The sequence below is a fragment of the Lissotriton helveticus genome, chromosome 10, assembly GCF_964261635.1.
Source record: "Lissotriton helveticus chromosome 10, aLisHel1.1, whole genome shotgun sequence".
Taxonomy (NCBI): domain Eukaryota; kingdom Metazoa; phylum Chordata; class Amphibia; order Caudata; family Salamandridae; genus Lissotriton; species Lissotriton helveticus.
In genome coordinates this window covers 10,339,233-10,356,860 of record NC_136071.1, presented here as the reverse complement: position 1 = coordinate 10,356,860, position 17,628 = coordinate 10,339,233, and the positions used below count along the sequence as shown (strand labels likewise).

Genomic DNA, 17,628 nt, shown 5'->3' with positions numbered 1-17,628 from the left:
ACACCCTTTCATGCCTCAACAATACTCGACCAGTTCACCCTCTGATGCCTCAACAATACCCGACCAGGACACCCGCTGATGCCTCAACAATACTCCACCAGGACACCCTCTGATACCCCAATAATACTCCACCAGGACACCCTCTGATGCCTCAAAAGTAATCCACCAGGACACCCTCTGATGCCTCAACAATACTAAACAAAGACACCCTCTGATTCCTCAACAATATTCGACCAGGACACCCTCTGATGCCTCAACAATACTCCACTAGGACGCCCTCTGATGCCTCAACAATACTCCACTAGGATGCCCTCTGATGCCGCAACAATACTCCACTAGGACACCCTCTGATACCTCAACAATACATCACTGGGACGCCCTCTGATGCCTCAACAATACTCCACTAGGACACCCTCCGATACCTCAACAATACATCACTAGGACGCCCTCTGACGTCTGAACAATACTCCACTAGGATGCCCTCTGATGCCTCAACAATACTCCACTAGGACACCCTCTGATGCCTCAACAATACTCCACTAGGACACCCTCTGATGCCGCAACAATACTCCACTAGGACACCCTCTGATACCTCAACAATACATCACTAGGATGCCCTCTGATGTCTGAACAATACTCCACTAGGATGCCCTCTGATGCCTCAACAATACTCCACTAGGACACCCTCTGATGCCTCAACAATACTCCACTAGGACACCCTCTGATACCTCAACAATACTTCACCAGGACACCCACTGATGCCGCAACAATACTCCACTAGGACACCCTCTGATACCTCAACAATAGATCACTAGGACACCCTCTGATGCCTCAACAATACTAGACCAGGACACCCTCTGATGCCTCAACAATACCCGACCAGGACACCCGCTGATGCCTCAACAATACTCCACCAGGACACCCTCTGATACCCCAACAATACTCTACCAGGACACCCTCTGATGCCTCAAAAATAATCCACTAGGACACCCTCTGATGCCTCAACAATACTAAACAAAGACACCCTCTGATTCCTCAACAATATTCGACCAGGACACCCTCTGATGCCTCAACAATACTTCACTAGGACGCCCTCTGATGCCTCAACAATACCCGACCAGGACACCCGCTGATGCCTCAACAATACTCCACCAGGACACCCTCTGATACCCCAACAATACTCTACCAGGACACCCTCTGATGCCTCAAAAATAATCCACTAGGACACCCTCTGATGCCTCAACAATACTAAACAAAGACACCCTCTGATTCCTCAACAATATTCGACCAGGACACCCTCTGATGCCTTAACAATACTCCACTAGGACGCCCTCTGATGCCTCAACAATACTCCACTAGGACACCCGCTGATGCCTCAACAATACTCGACCAGGACTCCCTCTGATGCCTCAACAATACTTCACTAGGGCACCCTCTGATGCCTCAACAATACTCGACCAGGACACCCGCTGATGCCTCAACAATACTCGACCAGGACACCCGCTGATGCTTCAACAATACTCCACCAGCACACCCTCTGATTCCTCACTAATACTCGACCGGGACACCCTCCGATGCCTCAACAATACTCCACCAGGACACCCTCTGATGCCTCAACAGTACTCCACCAGGACACCCGCTGATGCCTCAACAATACTCGACCAGGACACACTCTGATGCCTCAACAATACTCCACCAGGACACCCTCTGATGCCTCAACAATACTTCACTAGGACACTCTCTGATGCCTCAACAATACTCGACCAGGACACCCGCTGATGCCTCAACAATACTCCACCAGGACACCCTCTGATACCCAAACAATACTCCACCAGCACACCCTCTGATGCCTCAACAATACTTCACTATGACACCCTCTGATTCCTCAACAATACTCTACCAGGACACCCACTGATGCCTCAACAATACTCCACCAGGACACCCTCTGATGCCTCAACAATACTCCACCATGACACCCTCTGATGCCTCAACAATACTCCACCAGGACACCCTCTGATACCCCAACAATACTCCACCAGCACACCCTCTGATTCCTCAACAATTCTCGACCAGGACTCCCACTGATGCCTCAACAATACTTCACCAGGACACCCTCTGATGCCGCAACAATACTCCACCAGGACACCTTCTGATGCCCCAACAATACTCCACCAGAACACCCTCTGATTCCTCAACACTACACGACCAGGACACCCACTGATGCCTCAACAATACTCCACCAGGACACCCTCTGATGCCTCAACAAGACTCCACCAGGACACCCTCTGATGCCTCAACAATACTCAACCAGGACACCCTCTGATTCCTCAACAATGCTCGTCCAGGACACCCTCTGATTCCTCAACAATACTAAACAAAGACACCCTCTGATTCCTCAACAATATTCGACCAGGACACCCTCTGATGCCTCAACAATACTCCACTAGGACGCCCTCTGATGCCTCAACAATATTCGACCAGGACACCCTCTGATGCCTCAACAATACTTCACTAGGACGCCCTCTGATGCCTCAACAATACCCGACCAGGACACCCGCTGATGCCTCAACAATACTCCACCAGGACACCCTCTGATACCCCAACAATACTCTACCAGGACACCCTCTGATGCCTCAAAAATAATCCACTAGGACACCCTCTGATGCCTCAACAATACTAAACAAAGACACCCTCTGATTCCTCAACAATATTCGACCAGGACACCCTCTGATGCCTTAACAATACTCCACTAGGACGCCCTCTGATGCCTCAACAATACTCCACTAGGACACCCGCTGATGCCTCAACAATACTCGACCAGGACTCCCTCTGATGCCTCAACAATACTTCACTAGGGCACCCTCTGATGCCTCAACAATACTCGACCAGGACACCCGCTGATGCCTCAACAATACTCGACCAGGACACCCGCTGATGCTTCAACAATACTCCACCAGCACACCCTCTGATTCCTCACTAATACTCGACCGGGACACCCTCCGATGCCTCAACAATACTCCACCAGGACACCCTCTGATGCCTCAACAGTACTCCACCAGGACACCCGCTGATGCCTCAACAATACTCGACCAGGACACACTCTGATGCCTCAACAATACTCCACCAGGACACCCTCTGATGCCTCAACAATACTTCACTAGGACACTCTCTGATGCCTCAACAATACTCGACCAGGACACCCGCTGATGCCTCAACAATACTCCACCAGGACACCCTCTGATACCCAAACAATACTCCACCAGCACACCCTCTGATGCCTCAACAATACTTCACTATGACACCCTCTGATTCCTCAACAATACTCTACCAGGACACCCACTGATGCCTCAACAATACTCCACCAGGACACCCTCTGATGCCTCAACAATACTCCACCATGACACCCTCTGATGCCTCAACAATACTCCACCAGGACACCCTCTGATACCCCAACAATACTCCACCAGCACACCCTCTGATTCCTCAACAATTCTCGACCAGGACTCCCACTGATGCCTCAACAATACTTCACCAGGACACCCTCTGATGCCGCAACAATACTCCACCAGGACACCTTCTGATGCCCCAACAATACTCCACCAGAACACCCTCTGATTCCTCAACACTACACGACCAGGACACCCACTGATGCCTCAACAATACTCCACCAGGACACCCTCTGATGCCTCAACAAGACTCCACCAGGACACCCTCTGATGCCTCAACAATACTCAACCAGGACACCCTCTGATTCCTCAACAATGCTCGTCCAGGACACCCTCTGATTCCTCAACAATACTAAACAAAGACACCCTCTGATTCCTCAACAATATTCGACCAGGACACCCTCTGATGCCTCAACAATACTCCACTAGGACGCCCTCTGATGCCTCAACAATACTCCACTAGGACACCCACTGATGCCGCAACAATACTCCACTAGGACACCCTCTGATACCTCAACAATACATCACTAGGACACCCTCTGATGCCTCAACAATACCCGACCAGGACACCCGCTGATGCCTCAACAATACTCCACCAGGACACCCCCTGATACCCCAACAATACTCCACCAGGACACCCTCTGATGCCTCAAAAATAATCCACCAGGACACCCTCTGATGCCTCAACAATACTGAACAAAGACACCCTCTGATTCCTCAACAATATTCGACCAGGACACCCTCTGATGCCTCAACAATACTCCACCAGGGCGCCCTCTGATGCCTCAACAATACTCCACTAGGACACCCGCTGATGCCTCAACAATACTCGACCAGGACACCCTCTGATGCCTCAACAATACTTCACTAGGACACCCTCTGATGCCTCAACAATACTCGACCAGGACACCCGCTGATGCCTCAACAATACTTGACCAGGACACCCGCTGATGCCTCAACAATACTCCACCAGCACACCCTCTGATTACTCAACAATACTCGACCGGGACACCCTCCGATGCCTCAACAATACTCCACCAGGACGCCCTCTGATGCCTCAACAGTACTCCACCAGGACACCCGCTGATGCCTCAACAATACTCGACCAGGACACCCTCTGATGCCTCAACAATACTCCACCAGGACACCCTCTGATGCCTCAACAATACTTCACTAGGACACCCTCTTATGCCTCAACAATACTCGACCAGGACACCCGCTGATGCCTCAACAATACTCCACCAGGACACCCTCTGATACCCAAACAATATTCCACCAGCACACCCTCTGATTCCTCAACAATACTCTACCAGGACACCCACTGATGCCTCAACAATACTCCACCAGGACACCCTCTGATGCCTCAACAATACTCCACCATGACACCCTCTGATGCCTCAACAATACTCCACCAGGACACCCTCTGATTCCTCAACAATTCTCGACCAGGACTCCCACTGATGCCTCAACAATACTTCACCAGGACACCCTCTGATGCCGCAACAATACTCCACCAGGACACCTTCTGATGCCCCAACAATACTCCACCAGGACACCCTCTGATTCCTCAACAATACACGACCAGGACACCCACTGATGCCTCAACAATACTCCACCAGGACACCCTCTGATGCCTCAACAATACTCCACCAGGACACCCTCTGATGCCTCAACAATACTCAACCAGGACACCCTCTGATTCCTCAACAATGCTCGTCCAGGACACCCTCTGATTCCTCAACAATACTTGAGCAGGACACCAGCTGATGCCTCAACAATACTCCATCAGGACACCCTCTGATGCCTCAACAATACTCGACCAGGACACCCGCTGATTCCTCAACAATACTCAACCAGGACACCCGCTGATGCCGCAACAATACTCCACCAGGACATCCTCTGATGCCTCAACAATACTTCACTAGGACACCCTCTGATGCCTCAACAATACTCGACCAGGACACCCGCTGATGCCTCAACAATACTTGACCAGGACACCCGCTGATGCCTCAACAATACTCCACCAGCACACCCTCTGATTACTCAACAATACTCGACCGGGACACCCTCCGATGCCTCAACAATACTCCACCAGGACGCCCTCTGATGCCTCAACAGTACTCCACCAGGACACCCGCTGATGCCTCAACAATACTCGACCAGGACACCCTCTGATGCCTCAACAATACTCCACCAGGACACCCTCTGATGCCTCAACAATACTTCACTAGGACACCCTCTTATGCCTCAACAATACTCGACCAGGACACCCGCTGATGCCTCAACAATACTCCACCAGGACACCCTCTGATACCCAAACAATATTCCACCAGCACACCCTCTGATTCCTCAACAATACTCTACCAGGACACCCACTGATGCCTCAACAATACTCCACCAGGACACCCTCTGATGCCTCAACAATACTCCACCATGACACCCTCTGATGCCTCAACAATACTCCACCAGGACACCCTCTGATTCCTCAACAATTCTCGACCAGGACTCCCACTGATGCCTCAACAATACTTCACCAGGACACCCTCTGATGCCGCAACAATACTCCACCAGGACACCTTCTGATGCCCCAACAATACTCCACCAGGACACCCTCTGATTCCTCAACAATACACGACCAGGACACCCACTGATGCCTCAACAATACTCCACCAGGACACCCTCTGATGCCTCAACAATACTCCACCAGGACACCCTCTGATGCCTCAACAATACTCAACCAGGACACCCTCTGATTCCTCAACAATGCTCGTCCAGGACACCCTCTGATTCCTCAACAATACTTGAGCAGGACACCAGCTGATGCCTCAACAATACTCCATCAGGACACCCTCTGATGCCTCAACAATACTCGACCAGGACACCCGCTGATTCCTCAACAATACTCAACCAGGACACCCGCTGATGCCGCAACAATACTCCACCAGGACATCCTCTGATACCTCAACAATACTCCACCACGACACCCTCTGATGCCTCAACAATACTAAACAAAGACACCCTCTGATTCCTCAACAATATTGGACCAGGATACCCTCTGATGCCTCAACAGTACTCCACTAGGACGCCCTCTGATGCCTCAACAATACTTCACCAGGACACCCTCTGATGCCTCAACAATACTCTACCAGGACACCCTCTGATTCCTCAACAATACTCGACCAGGACACCCTCTGATGCCTCAACAATACTCGACCAGGACACCCGCTGATGCCTCAACAATACTCCACTAGGACACCCTCTGATGCCTCAACAATACTTCACCAGGACACCCGCTGATGCCTCAACAATACTCCACCAGGACACCCTCTGATGCCTCAACAATACTCCACCAGGACACCCTGTGATTCCGCAACAATACTCCACCAGGACACCCTGTGATTCCTCAACAATACTCGACGGGACACCCTCTGATGCCTCAACAATACCCGACCAGGACACCCTCTGATGCCTCAACAATACTCCACCAGGACATCCTCAATAGCCCACCCCTGCGACTCTACTCATACTTCTGCCCACTCACTTGCCCACCCTGTGACACTACCCACACCACTGACTTCTCACCTACTCACCTCTGTAACACTACTGCAGACCACTGATCCCTCCCCTGCTCACGTCTGCGACACTACTCAGACCTCTGAACTTTCACCTCTCCACCCCTGCGGCACTTCTCAGACCTCTGACCCCTCACCTACCCACCCAGTGACACTACTCAGACCTCGGACCCCTCACCTACCCACCCAGTGACACTACTCAGACCTCTGACCCCTCACCTACCCACCCAGTGACACTACTCAGACCTCTGACCCCTCACCTACCCATCCAGTGACACTACTCAGACCTCTGACCCCTCACCTACCCACCCAGTGACACTACTCATACCTCTAATCACTACATGGAGCACTCCTGCCCCCCCAGTCTTACCTCTCAAACTTCTCGATGAGCGAGGACACGGCCGACAGCCCCAGCTCATCCCGGCTGTCCGTCCGAGGCAGGGGGCTCCGGGGGGTCCGCGGGTCCGCGGGCAGCGGCCTAGAGGGGGGCGGCGGGATGATGTCAGGCGGCCGGGGCTTCCTCACGCTCTGCAGGTGTGCGGGCTTGGGGGGTACTAGGGTGGGAAGAGAGAAAGGGGGGTTAGAAGAGAGACTAGAAAGGATAGAGCCAGAGACAGGACAAGGACAGAGTGCCAAGGACAGAGTGCCATCCCTGGCACTCATTGATGGACCAATAGGGCACACGGGGAGGATCCTGCCCTTGACGGTGGGGGGGGGGTGCAATCAAGGATGCGTGGAATGAAGGGGGCTCGTGGGCTCGGGTCATGCTATAATGTACATATACCACAGCACGGCATACCCTGACATGTATGATGGGACCCGCACCTGCACACGTCTGCTCCCCTTCATGTCTGGGGATAGTTTATTGCATTGTAATTGCATTTATATAGCGCTTACTACCCCTGACGAGGCGTCGAAGCGCTTTTTCGGTGAGTAGCACGCTTCTCCGGGACCCACAGAGGATTAGTGTTGAATTAGTATAGTGAAACATGCAAGTACATTTTAAGTGGTGGATAGGTTCGTCAGTTATTTGCATTTGAAATGATAGCAGAAGGATAGAGGAGGACAAAGGTCTGTATTTATAAAGCGCTTGTTACCCCTGATGGGGTGTTGAAGCACGCTACTCCGGAAACCCATAAAGGATTAGTGGTGAATTAGTATGGTGAAATATGAAAGTAATTTGAGTGGTGGATATTAGTCAGTTATTTGGAGTGAGAAGGATAGCGGAGGGATAGAAGGGGAAGAAAGGGTTGCATTCATATAGTTTATGTTAAACTAGGGCTCGCAACCTGTGGCTTGTTCTTTGAAAACCAATAAAACACAGCTGGAAAAGAAATCCCCTTTGGTCGGTGCAGGACTCACCTGTAGCCGTGGCAGGCTCTGGGCGCGGTGGGCACCCGAGCCTGGCACGCACTGCTCCCATCACAGCTCACCTCCCCTGGGCACCTCACTCAGGAACCCTCGCTTCTCACTTTCCACACCCCCCTTCTCTCAATGGGGTACTCTTTCACACCTTTACACACTTTTGGTTTCTTTTTCACCTTTACTCTCCTTGATTCAGTTTGTGTCCCTTTGTCTCACAATATCTCTCTCACCTGTGCGCTCTCTTACTTTCTCTTGTCTGGTCTCATTTTCATTTTGTCTCTCTCTGGGGACCTTTTTGAGGTCGAGCCTAGCGGCGCAGCGCGCATGCGCTGCTCGCTCTGCGAGGCATGCAGTAGGGGGGTATGCTGTGGACGCCTCGCCTTGTCTCCGCCCATATTTTTGATTTGCTGGTGTCCTTGTCCTTGGTAAATGATGGCTTTCGATTGATAATGAGGCTTGTTAGTCCCTCCTTGTTACCGCCCTGTCGCCATTTGTTACCTCCCACGAGGACTGCATATTTTACTTGTGGTGTTACATGGTCTCCTTCATAAGTTGGTAAGCACTATTTTTTTAATTATTTGCAGCGCAGTCCGTTTTCACTTTAACGGCCGCGCTTGTTTATTTAATTAATTTGCCACGCAGGCCGAAAGGGAGCGTTTCTGCTCACTAATCTAACAAGCATTTGCAATGCAATAGGTCTCACATTCCCGCGAGTTTGAGCTATTGACATTGCAAATAACAATGCCTTTAATTTTTGTTTTCATTTTTAAAACATAAATAAAAGGCATTGTCATTTACAATGCCAATAGCTTAAATCCGCGTAAAAGCGAGACCTATTGCATTTCAAATGCTTGTACTTTCTGCCTCTCAAGGCCTATTTTCACCTTTTCATCTCCTATGAGGCCCACATGTTCTTTTTCCCTGCGTCTTCCTTTTCACATTTGTCTTCCTGTCTCTCTGTCTCTCTGACCTGTTCGTTTTTCACCTTTCCTTTCGGTTTCTTTTTGCATCTTTTCTAGCTCTTCAATTATTATGTCCCCGTCGCATTGTTTCTGATTTCTTTTTTTTTATTAATTCTTCTTCCCATCTAGTTCAGTTTTATTTTCTCTCCTTCGGTTTCTCATTTTCATATTTCTTCGCTCTCTCGCTCCCCTCTTTTTTCATATTTTCTTTCAATGTATCTTTTCTCTTTCTCCGGCTCTCTTTTTCCCTCCATTTCTACTCTGTCTGCCTTTCTATCTCTAGGGCATGGAAGGAGGGCTGATTTGCCTCTCTCGCTCTTTATCTATCTCTTGGCAGACTGTCACGAGTGCCGGTGTTGACAATGAAGTGCCGAGCACCGGAAGACACCGGCTCAAACTAAGCACTGGAGCCTTCACTGCGTGACCTTGCTGCCCCCTGAATGTCAAAGCCTAAAGAGAGGGCCCTTGGCAGCTGGGTGAGCTCGCAGCGGTGCCTCACTCCTGGGTAACTCTTGTCACAGGAGGTGTCTCACTGCCCTGGAGTTACACGTGCCCTGGAGGACTGTCCTTGCCCGGATGTCAACCGTACCTCTAGGGACAGTGGTATAAGCAAGGAGACTGCAATAGGCCATCACTTCTCACGCCTGTACCCCACTGACTTCCTGCTGAATGGGACAGCGTATACAACATTGTTACACTTGAATTTCCAGGAGTAAGTCGGTTTCAGTAGCGGCTGGCATTGCTCGCTGTTGGGGGGCGCGCACGAGGAATCACGTGGGGATTCGCAGGGGTTGTCGCTGGGGTATCGCAGGGAAATTAAAAAAAATATATATATATATTAAACTTATCTTCCTTTCCCCAGGGTCCTGCGTCTTCTCAGCTCCTGCTCTCCTGCCTCTAACAGGAACAGGAAGCAGGCAGCCAGGCTCCCTCCCTTAAGCCAATCACAACGCTGAAAGCAGCATTGTGATTGGTCGGGCCGCCGCCCCGCCAGGGGCTAAAGGGGTGGCCATGTTCTCCATGGAGGCCGGTGTGCAGCCTGCATGGAGAAGGGCAGAGTGCGCATGACTGGTTAGGGTGCCCTGAGAGGGCCGACAAAACAATCTTTGCGCACTCAGGAGTGGCCGAACCACTCCTCCCCTGCTCAAAAAGCAGAGCAGCTCCGCCGACCCACCCGCCCGCAATGCGCAAAGGAAACATAAAATGGTAATAAATTCTAGTTATTCTCATTTTATGTTTTGGCTTTTTTGCACTGCTAGTAAGCAGTGGGGCGACGCTCCTCCGCCCTGGTGGAGGAGCCGCCCCGGCTACTCGTGAGTGTCTCCTGCTAATTCTTCACCAAGGTTCAGCGTCCGTGTGTCCCACCTGTTTGTAGAACACAAGCCGCCCACGCCATGGTCTGTGCACTGCAGCCCAGCGCCTTACCTTGAGGTTTCGGGCCAGGTGGGCGCTTCGAAGCTACAGGTTTGGGCGCGGGGGGCTCCTTGGGGGTGCCATTGCTCCTGCAAGGTCCGGGGTCCGAGCACAGTCTCTGAGGGGTCTCTCGAGGCTCCTGTCCAGGACCCGGCTCCAGAGAGAAGCTTTTCACCAGCACAGGGGGTCCCTGGGCGGGGCCTGGAAGAGGAAAAAAGGTAAAGACATGTAAAGAGGGTTGGTAGGCAGTGACATCTTAACGCATGGGCATGCTGGGCAGTTGCTCGGGGCCCCACAAGCACAGGGGCCCCGTGCAGACCAGAATTTAACACTCATTTTCCGTTAAACATTTTTATTCCTGTGAGTGGCTGTGCAGGCGGGCCCAGTGCACAGTTTTGCCCAGGGGCCCATAATGCTGTTAACCCCTTCGGTGCTCGTGACGAGACCAGCTCGTCATGAGTCACGGTAGAGCCGTGCGCATGACGAGCTGGTCTCGTCATAACGGCTCAGCTCCAGCCACGCGCGGTTAATTCCCTGCCTGTGCGGGCGGATTAATCAGTGGGCGGGGTCATGACGGGACCAGCTCGTCATGAGCACAGCTCCACCGTGACTCATGACGAGCTGGTCTCGTCACGAGCAACGCGGCACCGCACTCACCCCCCGCCCCCGGCACCGTGGGGGAATTACCCCCGCAGGGAAGGTGTTAATACATCCCTTTTGGTAGAGTCAATAGTGCTGCTCGAGCAACAACGCCTGGAACAAGATCACTTTTCGAGACGTGTTGCTGTTCGTGAAATGAAAAGAGCCGCTGCTGTTTCTCTGAGATAAGTAATCAAAAGCACACATTTAAACAAAAAATATAAAACTTACAAGTGCATCTGATTGAGGAGTTAAGACTGACCCCTTCCTGGACAAGAACTGCCCCTCTTCTGTAGAAGACTTTGGGCCAGATGTAGGTAATCCCAGATTACCAATTCTTAAATACCGAATCATGCCGATTCGGTATTTAAGAACTGGCAATCGGGATGTAGGTATTTTTACCGAATAAATTACCGAATCGGGAACATTCGGTAATTACCGAATCGATATTTAACAATTCGGTAATTGCCATTGATTCCTATGGGCCTTGAGGCCCATAGGAACCTATGGCAATTACCGAATCGGTAAATACTGATACTGATTCGGTAAAATTACAGAATTTTCAAGGGTGACAAGGTGTCACTTTGACACCCTGTTGCACCCCTGATTCTGGCTTGTGTGCCATGTGACACACATACATGCCCTGTGCCATGTGACACACATACATGCCCTCAGGGCATGTATGTGTGCCACATGGCACAGGTGTACACAGATGTGCATGCACACAGGAATTCGTTATTTACCATGGAATAGTATTACATGGTAAATAACGAATTCTTAGGGGCCTGTGGCACTCTTTCCAGTGCCACCTACATATAGATTTACCGAATCGGTATTTTACAGAATCGGTAAATTTACAGAATCTGTAAAATATAGGCCCCCTACATCTCAATCACCAAATACCGGTCGGTAATGGCCGAAATCGGCCGTTACCGACCGGTATTTGGTGACCTTCATCTAGCCCCTATTGTTTTATTTATTTATTTATTTATTTAAAAAGGTTTTATATAGCGCTGGCTAGACCCGGAGGTATCAGAGCGCTTTACAGGAGTATCAGACCATAGTTACAGGTTACATCGTTATAAAGGTTACACAGTTGTTAGAGCATGGCCACATAGCTACATGTAAGGTCGAGATAGACAATAAGGACATACACGTAAGGGAAGAAGCAGGCAAGGGGAGAGATTCAGGGGTGGGGGTAGGAGCAGGGGAAGGAGACAGAGAGTGAGGGAGGGAAAGAGGAGGGGAGGGTGAGAGACAGCATGGGAAGAGGGGAGGGGAGGGTGAGAGACACAGCATGGGAAGAGGGAAAGGTGACGGGGACACAAACCGGTAGACGAGTCAAAGCTGCGTCCAAAGTCCAGTAAGCTGTGATCCCAGGGGAAGTGGAGTGGGTTGGGTGGGTGTTGAGTCAGTGTCTTGCTACGAGCAGTAAGAGTAAAAGACCATTAAGAGTCCGACAAAGTGGGGAGTACACGACAGAGAGTAGGAGCGGATGTGCACTCCCGTGCAGTGCTTAAAAAAGAAAAATAGCTCGGGAAAAGCGAGCAGTTAAAGTGCACAAGTAATGTGTCCATGCTCCAGGGGAGGGACAAACACATAAAGAGAAAGTAAAGCCCATGAAAGTGAATGCATAAGAAGCAAGCAAATGAGAGTGACAATAAAGCCAGCCAATGGTAAGCAATGGGCGGGCTCTAAGCCTGAGAGTGGTAATAAAGCCAACCAATGGTAAGCAATGGGCGGGCTCTGAGCCTGAGAGTGGCAATAAAGCCAACCAATGGTAAGCAATGGGCGGGCTTTAAGCCCACTGTAATCTAACAACACGTCTCACAACACACCGCACATGCACAGTGTAGCAGACAAGACCTAAAATAAAGGGAACAGACTAAACCTTGAGGAGAGCCACAATCCAGGTAATCAGGTCTGACTCAAAAGGTGTCAAAACCAGCACCAGGCTCTTGGTGGGGCTGGCAGTGGGGGAGACTGGAGGGCTGGCAGAGGGGGAAGCTGTAGGCTAGCAGTGGGAGCGTCTGTTGGGCTGGCAGCAGAGGAGTCTGTAGGGCTGGAAACGGAGGAGTCTGTGGGGGAGTCGGTAGGGTTAGCAGATGGGGAGTCTATAGGGCTGGCTGCGCTGGAGTCTATAGGGCTGGCTGTGGGGGAGTCTTTAGGGCTGGCTGTGGGGGAGTCTTTAGGGCTGGCAGCGGGGGAGTCTGTAGGGCTGGCTGCAGGGGAATCTGTAGGGCTGGAAACGGAGGAGTCTGTGGGGGTGTCTGTGGGGGAGTCGGTAGGGTTAGCAGATGGGGAGTCTGTAGGGCTGGCAGCGGGGTGTCTGTAGGGCTGGCAGCGGGGGAGTCTGTAGGGCTGTCAGCGGGGGAGTCTGTAGGGCTGTCAGCGGGGGAGTCTGTAGGGCTGTCAGCGGGGGAGTCTGTAGGGCTGGCAGCGGGGGAGTTTGTAGGGCTGTCAGCGGGGGAGTCTGTAGGGCTGGCAGCGGGGGAGTCTGTAGGGCTGACAGCGGGGGAGTCTGTAGGGCTGGCAGCGGGCGAGGGAGTGTGTAGGGCTGGCAGCGGGGGAGTCTGTAGGGCTGGCAGCGGGGAGTCTGTAGGGCTGGCAGCGGGTGGGGGAGTCTGTAGGGCTGGCAGCGGGGAGTCTGTAGGGCTGGCAGCGGGGGAGTCTGTAGGGCTGGCAGCGGGTGGGGGAGTCTGTAGGGCTGGCAGCGGGGAGTCTGTAGGGTTGGCAGCGGGTGGGGGAGTCTGTAGGGCTGACAGCTGGGAAGTCTGTAGGGCTGGCAGCGGGCGAGGGAGTGTGTAGGGCTGGCAGCGGGGGAGTCTGTAGGGCTGGCAGCGGGGGAGTCTGTAGGGCTGGCAGCGGAGGAGTCTGGAGGGTTGGCAGCGGGGGAGTCTGGAGGGTTGGCAGCGGGGGAGTCTGTAGGGCTGGCAGCGGGGGAGTCTGTAGGGCTGGCAGCGGGGGAGTCTGGAGGGTTGGCAGCAGGGGAGTCTGTAGGGCTGGCAGCGGGGGAGTCTGGAGGGTTGGCAGCGGGGAGTCTGTGGGGTGGCTGCGGGTGGGGGAGCCTGGAGGGCTGACAGCGGGGGAGTCTGTAGGGCTGGCAGCGAGGGAGTCTGTAGGGCTGGCAGCGGGGGAGTCTGTAGGGCTGGCAGCGGGCGAGGGAGTGTGTAGGGCTGGCAGCGGGGGAGTCTGTAGGGCTGGCAGTGAGGGAGTCTGTAGGGCTGGCAGCGGGCGGGGGAGTCTGTAGGGCTGGCAGCGGGCGAGGGAGTCTGTAGGGCTGGCAGCGGGGGAGTCTGTAGGGCTGGCAGCGGGGCAGTCTGTAGGGCTGGGAGCGGGGGAGTCTGTAGGGCTGGCAGCGGGGGAGTCTGTAGGGCTGGCAGCGGGGAGTCTGTAGGGCTGGCAGCGGGGCAGTCTGTAGGGCTGGCAGCGGGTGGGGGAGTCTGTAGGGCTGGCAGCGGGGCAGTCTGTAGGGCTGGCAGCGGGTGGGGGAGTCTGGAGGGCTGGCAGCGGGGGAGTCTGTAGGGCTGGCAGCGGGGGAGTCTGGAGGGCTGGCTGCGGGGAGTCTGGAGGGTTGGCAGCAGGGGAGTCTGTAGGGCTGGCAGCGGGGGAGTCTGGAGGGTTGGCAGCAGGGCAGTCTGTAGGGCTGGCAGCGGGGGAGTCTGGAGGGCTGGCAGCGGGGGAGTCTGTAGGGCTGGCAGCGGGGGAGTCTGGAGGGCTGGCAGCGGGGGAGTCTGTAGGGCTGGCAGCGGGGGAGTCTGTAGAGCTGGCAGCGGAGTGTCTGTAGGGCTGGCAGCGAGCAGGGGAGTCTGTAGGGCTGGCAGCGGGGGAGTCTGTATGGCTGGCAGCGGGGGAGTCTGTAGGGCTGGCAGCGGGGGAGTCTGGAGGGTTGGCAGCGGGGTGTCTGTAGGGCTGGCTGCGGGGTGTCTGTAGGACTGACAGCGTGGTGTCTGTAGGGCTGGCAGCGGGTGAGTCTGTAGGGCTGGCTGCGGGGTGTCTGTAGGACTGACAGCTGGGAAGTCTGAAGGCTGCAATGTTTGCAGCTTAACTAGGTGCAGTGGTGTGTGGCAGTGTTTTCTAAGCTGTGGTTCTTGGGCTGGTTTTTGGTGAGTCTTGAAAGACCAAACAATAAATAAAGATGTCTTTATCTTTTCTCTTTATTTTGTCACATTTGCTGGGCTTCAAAGCCAGAGGTCAAATGTCAGGCTCTGTTTTCTGACATATCGTTGTTTATTTTTTAGGTCTCAACTATTCTATCCCGCAGGGATGGATAGGCGAGAATTATAGTAAGCACTTCAAAAACTCTACCAAACTTGCGGATCACGCACAGTTCATGTGAGCTATGCGCTTGCACAAACCAACCACATCACACCACATTTGTCTGTGCCTCGCATCACACTTCAAAGGCTGCCGCTACCCCCACCACACTTCAAAGGCTGCCGCTCCCCCGCCCCCGCATCAGAGTTCCAAGGAATGCGCTCCCGCTCCGCTCCACTCCCCCGCTCCCTGCCACAGCAATGCCGAGAGCTTGTTGTTGTTTGTTCACCCCCATGGATCACCATGATTACTTGTGGCATACAAACTTCTCCCATTATAAGCTCTGCATGCAAGTGTTCGCGTTTCCTTTCCCTTAATCAGCGCAGTGCCTCTTCACGGCCGCCCCGCTTAATCTTTCACACCTGACCACTTATTTATCGTATTTCCTGATTAGTGCCCACATAGGTACATGCGACAATGCGCTAGTCCTTCATTCTTAAACTTGGTTTTCCTTGCATTACAACCGAAATAAACACAGAGACAACAGAGGAATTTCTATTTGCGAGAGCTGACTCTGCTCTGATGCTCCACGACTTGCTGCCACTTTTTGCACCACACATTAACTGTGGCCACTGCACGGTGTCGGCAACAAAAGGCAGAACCACTCCTCCTATGAACGTAGCACGTCTGTGCTGCTTCTTCAACCATGGCCTGGGCTTTAATCAACATGCAAGCATTCCCATAATGTACGAAGTCACCTTTATTTACTCTACAGTTCCCTCCCGCCCACCCCCCCGCAGTAACAGATTTGCTTTTGGCGTGAGGCGGTGTTTTGGGTTTTGTTTTAGTCTAGCTTCCCCGCATTCGTTAGCCCGCATTATTCTTCACTCCACACACTGCTGCATGCCTCACACTGCTGCACGCCACACACTGCTGCACGCCACACACTGCTGCACGCCACACACTGCTGCACGCCACACACTGCTGCACGCCACACACTGCTGCACGTCACACACTGCTGCATTACTCACACTGCTGCATGCCTCACACAGCTGCACGCTGCTCACTGTTGCATTACTCACACTGCTGCATTACTCACACTGCTACATTACTCACACTGCTGCACGCCACACACTGCTGCACACCTCACACTGCTGCACACCTCACACTGCTGCACACCTCACACTGCTGCACGCCTCACACTGCTGCACACCTCACACCACCACCACATCACTCAGGGACACCACCACATCACTCTAGGACACCACCACCACATCACTCTGGGACACCACCACATCACTCTGGGACATCACCACATCACTCAGGGACACCACCACATCACTCGGGGACACCACCACATCACTCAGGAACACCACCACATCACTCTGGGACATCACCACATCACTCAGTGGCATCACTCAGGGACACCACCACACCACTCAGGGACACCACCACACCACTCAGGGACACCACCACATCCCTCGGGGACACCACCACATCACTCAGGGACACCACCACACCACTCAGGGACACCACCACATCACTCGGGGACACCACCACATCACTCGGGGACACCACCACATCACTCGGGGGCATCACCACATCACTCACAGACACCCCCACATCACTCAGGGGCACAACCACATCATTCGGGGACACCACCACATCACTCGGGGACACCACCACATCACTTGGGGACACCACCACATCACTCGGGGGCACCACCACATCACTCGGGGGCACCACCACATCACTCACAGACACCCCCACATCACTCAGGGACATTACCACACCACTCAGGGACACCACCACATCACTCTGGGACACCAGCACATCACTCAGGGGTACCACCACATCACTCAGGGTCAGAACCACATCACTCAGGGTCACAACCACATCACTCAGGGACACCACCACATCACTCGGGGGCACCACCACATCACTCGGGGATACCTCCATATCACTCGGGGGCAC

The 17,628-nt window shown here is 53.2% G+C and overlaps 1 protein-coding gene across 3 annotated transcripts in view; it reads right to left on the bottom strand.

The window, feature by feature from the left end:
* The window catches only part of FGD1 (FYVE, RhoGEF and PH domain containing 1), a 243,330-nt gene that overhangs the window by 62,501 nt on the left and 163,201 nt on the right, over nt 1–17,628 (bottom strand). For all 3 annotated transcript variants that reach the window (XM_078664553.1, XM_078664554.1, XM_078664555.1), the window contains exons 2-3: nt 10,771–10,959; nt 7,389–7,572 (exon numbers count right to left, since the gene is read on the bottom strand). In XM_078664553.1, the coding sequence (XP_078520679.1) occupies nt 7,389–7,572; nt 10,771–10,959 (373 nt within the window). The remainder of the gene's footprint in view (nt 1–7,388; nt 7,573–10,770; nt 10,960–17,628) is intronic.